Source organism: Eulemur rufifrons, chromosome 14 (assembly GCF_041146395.1).
Source record: "Eulemur rufifrons isolate Redbay chromosome 14, OSU_ERuf_1, whole genome shotgun sequence".
NCBI classification, from domain to species: domain Eukaryota; kingdom Metazoa; phylum Chordata; class Mammalia; order Primates; family Lemuridae; genus Eulemur; species Eulemur rufifrons.
Window position 1 is genome coordinate 7641296 of NC_090996.1, and position 4648 is coordinate 7645943.

General features: G+C 57.9%; 1 protein-coding gene across 1 annotated transcript; it reads right to left on the reverse strand.

Moving 5' to 3' along the window:
* Positions 1–1591: 1591 nt before the first annotated feature.
* On the reverse strand, positions 1592–4225 carry TMEM270 (transmembrane protein 270). The gene is made up of 3 exons (XM_069486684.1): positions 4154–4225; positions 1979–2407; positions 1592–1882 (listed from the first exon to the last, which is right to left on the reverse strand). The coding sequence occupies exons 1-3, from the start codon at positions 4223–4225 to the stop codon at positions 1592–1594; spliced, it is 792 nt and encodes a 263-aa protein (XP_069342785.1).
* Positions 4226–4648: the final 423 nt, after the last annotated feature.

A 4648-nucleotide genomic window follows, 5' to 3' on the forward strand; every position in this document is an offset into this window, starting at 1 on the left:
CAGGTGTCACGTGAGCACCTGCACACGTTCGCATACGTGCCCAGAATCACCTTGGAAAGATCCATGGCACACGCTCGACACTGTTTCAGAGTCTAGAACCAGAGAAGGGGGAGACATTAAGGTAACACCTCTGTATTTGGGGGCATTTTTTTAAAAGTTGATAGATGGGCCAGGCGCAGTGGCTCACGCCTGTAATCCTAGCACTCTGGGAGGCCGAGGAGGGAGGATTGCTCGAGGTCAGGAGTTTGAGACCAGCCTGAGCAAGAGCGAGACCCCGTCTCTACTAAAAATAGAAAGAAATGATCTGGACAGCTAAAATTATATATATAGAAAAAAATTAGCCGGGCATGGTGGCACATGCCTGTAGTCCCAGCTACTCGGGAGGCTGAGGCAGGAGGATCGCTTGAGCCCAGGAGTCTGAGGTTGCTGTGAGCTAGGCTGACGCCACAGCACTCTAGCCCGAGCAACAGAGCGATACTCTGTCTCAAAAAAAAAAAAAAAAGTTGATAGATGGAAAAAAATACCAGGATCACAGACTCAGTCTCATGTCCGGCCCACCACCCAGCTCCACTGGGGCTCCCGTCCTCCCTCCCGCTCCCCCTCTTGGCTTTTGACCCCTCTCTCCACTTGTCCCTTCCCTCTCCCCCTCCTACCCCCCCAGGCCGTCTCCTGTCCAGCCTCACCTGGGCCCCAGACAGCTCAGCCGTCCCGTCCAGCCCCATGCCTGCTCTGGGGCCGCCTGCCCGTTCTTCCACTTACACACTCCAGCACTCAGGTTTCCCTGCAGGTTGTGTGAATGTTCTAGAATCCTAGTTGAGTTGACCCTTTGACCAGATGGTTCTGTGGGTGTGTGGGTGGGTGGATGGGTGGATGGTTCTGTGGATGGGTGGATTGATAGATGGTTCTGTGGATGGATTTGTGGATGGGTGGGTGGGTGGATGGGTGGATTGTTCTGTGGATGGACTGGTGGGGGGGGGGGTGGATGGGTGGTCTAGTTGCAGCCTGGCTCAGGAGTAGCCACTTCTCAAAGGGATCGTCTAAATCTCTGAAATGTGGGGCCCTGGCGCCCCCCAGAGGCCAGAGTCTCCAACTCTGGGCACCAATAGTCCTGAGAACCCAGGCAGGGACCTAGAGAAAGTTAAAGGTTCTGGGAAACGAAAGATCTAGAGCCCAGCACTCTGCCCTTGACTGACTCTGTGACTTTGGGAAACTTCAACCTTCTGAGGCTCAGTTTTCTCACCTGGAAATGGTGCTAATCAGACCTGATGTCCGCATTGCTAAGAGATTTAAACCAAATTACGTGTAAAGCATCTGAGATGGTTGCTATCTGGCACATGCAAGTCGCTGAATGTGATTTCCTTCCCAGAGGCAGCCGTGGGCACGCATGCACACACACACACACACATGCACACGCATATACACATGCACACACGTGCACACACACATGCACACGCGTGCACACACACACACATGCACACACACACGCACACACGTGCATGTGCAAACACTGAACATCCCTCCAGCCCAACAGGGAAGAGGGACAGTGAGACCCTAGGCCAGGCCAGACCAGCAGAGGCAGATGGTGACACATTTATTCTCCAGCGGTTCCTTGCTCCGGCAGGACTGGCCCAGCCGCGGGGGCCAAGGACTCAGGGAGTTGGGGCTCCAATGAGGGCCCTGAGGGCTCCTGGGGTTCAGCCTCCTGGGCCAGCTGGGCCGTGTGCTCGAAGGCAGCCTGCAGCAGGTGGGAGGCCAGGCAGGTGGTCCAGGTGACGAGATAGGCCAGGTGCCAGGAGGTGAGTGCCGTCGTGCTCTCCACCCACCGGTACAGACGCATCAGCAGCAGCAGGAGCCCCTGCACCGCACGGTTCTCCTGCAGGGCCTGGAGCAGAGAAGCGGACGGGCAGGTGGCTCCCAGGAGCTGCCCTAGCACAGCCCTGGCCGTGCCCAGCACCCCGGCAAACCCCAGCCCACCCACCTTGCTGGGCAGCCAGCCCAGGCTGAAGCGCTGGGCCTTCTGGCACAGCCTCCAGGTCAGCAGCAGCACCAGCAAGGCCACCAGCATCAGGCCGTGCAGACACGACAGAAGCAGGTCCGTCCAGATGGTCACAGACAGGCCCAGCCACTCCCAGGCACCCAGCAGGGCCAGGCCCGAGGCCCGGGCGCAGCCCAGCACACCCGCCCACACCAGCCTGGGTCCCCGCAGCGCCAGCCGCACGGGGTCCTGTACCAGGGCCAGCCCAGCCCAGAGAGCCTGGCGCAGGGGGCAGGCTGCGACTCCCGTGGCTGGGTGGGCCTGCCTGCCGCGAGACCCCCGGGCCTCCTGCGCCAGCCCCAGCACCCAGTGGTTGAAGAGGATGATCTTGAGGAGCAGGAAATTGTAGAGGTGAACCCGGTTCTGGACCAACTATAGGAGGAGGGAAAGACGATCGTCACCCGTGGTCACCCGCCTGGGGCAGGAATCCCAATTTTGCTATGGAAGTGCAGCTGCTGGGCCACCATGGGCCACCATACGTCCTCCCCTCTCGAGGCCTCAGTCCCCTCACACACAAGGATGACCTTTGTCCACTCTCAACCTGAGGAGGGTGCCTTAGAAGGTGTTTCATATTATATGTGGGCTCCTTTCCACTGGATTTAAATGATTGTTTATAATACTCCAGACTGAAGAAGGTCACATTATCATTATCCTCATTATTATTGTTATGATTACTACTATTATTTAAGGAGTGACCTTTCCTCTCGACCCTGCAGGACTTGAACCTGGGGCAGTTGGGCTGGCCTCTGCACCAGTTGCCTCCTGGCATCAAGAGGCCAGCTGGGGGCTGGGCGCAGTGGCTCATGCCTGTAATCCTAGCACTCTGGGAGGCCGAGGCGGGAGGATCACTTGAGGTCAAGAGTTCGAGACCAGCCTGAGCAAGAGTGAGACCCCAAATCTACTAAAAATAGAAAAATTAGCCGGGCATGGTGGCACACGCCTGTAGTCCCAGCTACTCGGGAGGCTGAGGCAGGAGGATCGCTTAAGCCCAGGAGTTTGAGGTTGCTGTGAGCTAGGCTGACACCACAGCACTCTAGCCCAGGTGACAGAGTGAGACTCTGTCTCAAAAAAAACAAAAAGAGGCCAGCTGGGGACTAAGGGCAGTGCCATCGGAGGTAGAGAGATATGAGAGACATGGGGAGGGGTGACAGAACTGTCCTACTGAGAGAGGTGAAGGAGAGGGGGGTTTCCAATTTCTGAGGTGGTGACAGGATGAACAGGGGTATCTCCCGTGCTGAGATGGGGCACGCAGGGGCAGGGTCTGGGCAGGGAGAGAGGCTGTGTTGGAGTCCTGCAGCCAAAGACCCTTCACTGAGCCCGGAAGCCCCCAGCCCTTGAGTGACACCAGTTTGCCAATCTAGACCCCCATGCCTGTGTCCGCAGGACCAGGAGCACTTGGGTCCTGGAGCCTCTTAGGAACCGGGGTGGGAGGCAGCCCTCTGCGGTTGGCTGGGTGCCCACCCAGGGGCTGGATTAGCAGAGCCGAGGGGGTGCAGCTACGCCAGGAAAGGAAGACAGCCAAGGGGTCCAGCGAGGAGAAGAATCAGAGTGCAGGAAGGAAACAGGACCTCCCAGACTATGATGCTGAGACCAGGGAGGAGGGAAACCTATTATGTCCCACGTGATCCCACAAGATCGGTTTTATAGGAGCGGAATCAGAGGCTCAGAGAGGTGAAGTAATTTGCCAAAAATTACACAGCTAGAGAGTGGAGTGGCTGAGATTGAAATGTAATGGTGTGTTGCTATGTGTCTCTCTCTACCGCACGGTGTTCTCCGCCCTTTCTAAGCCACAGCAGGTAGACCTAGGGGACCCTCTCTGGACAACTCCGCCCACTGAGGGGCTGCGATGTGGAGGTGTGGCCCCAGCTGCAAGCACGTGCGTGTTTGAAAAAGATGGATGGGAAGGACGAAGCTTAACACACAGGAGTGACCCTCTACAGGGAAAATTTCAGCACTGCGGTTTGGGGGTGGGGCTTCTGGGAGCCGTCAGCTTATTCCCAAAGGCAGGCAGTCACCTAGTTCCATGGGGCGGGACAGGTAGGGCTTGGGTCCAGCAGCGCTGAGGTGGCCATGAAGGGCCAGGTGTGTAGCCCCCGCCCCGCCCCCAGCCCCACTCACCAGCACCGACAGCCTCGCCACCTGCAGCAAAATCCCCCAGAGGCTGGACCTGATGGGAGGGACAACCTCCATCCTGGCGTCCCTCCCCTCCTCCAGCCCGGAGAAGCTGGATGACCTCACAGATGCCACAGGGTGGGGGCCAAGTTACCATGGGGACCCAGGTGTCACAAGAGACCCCCCCCTTTACCTGGCTCCTGGCCCTCCACAGCTCCCTCTGAGACCTCAGGCCCAGTCTGGCCACATCACAGTCAGGGGGCTTTTCTGGCCTCTTGGAGCAAAGTCTCCTTGAGGTTAGTGGCCCTGGGACATCCTGGCACAAGAAATCGAGTGCAAGCAGTTTACTTGGGGGGTGGTCCCTGCAAGCATCCATAGGAGAGTAAGAAAGGGTAAGTAAGAGAGCAAGTAAGGCTTTGACCTTGGGCAACTGGGAGCTCAGTCTGGCTGCGGACCCCTGGAAAGGGGTGCAGAACCCACCTCAGAGTCAGCCCACTTAAG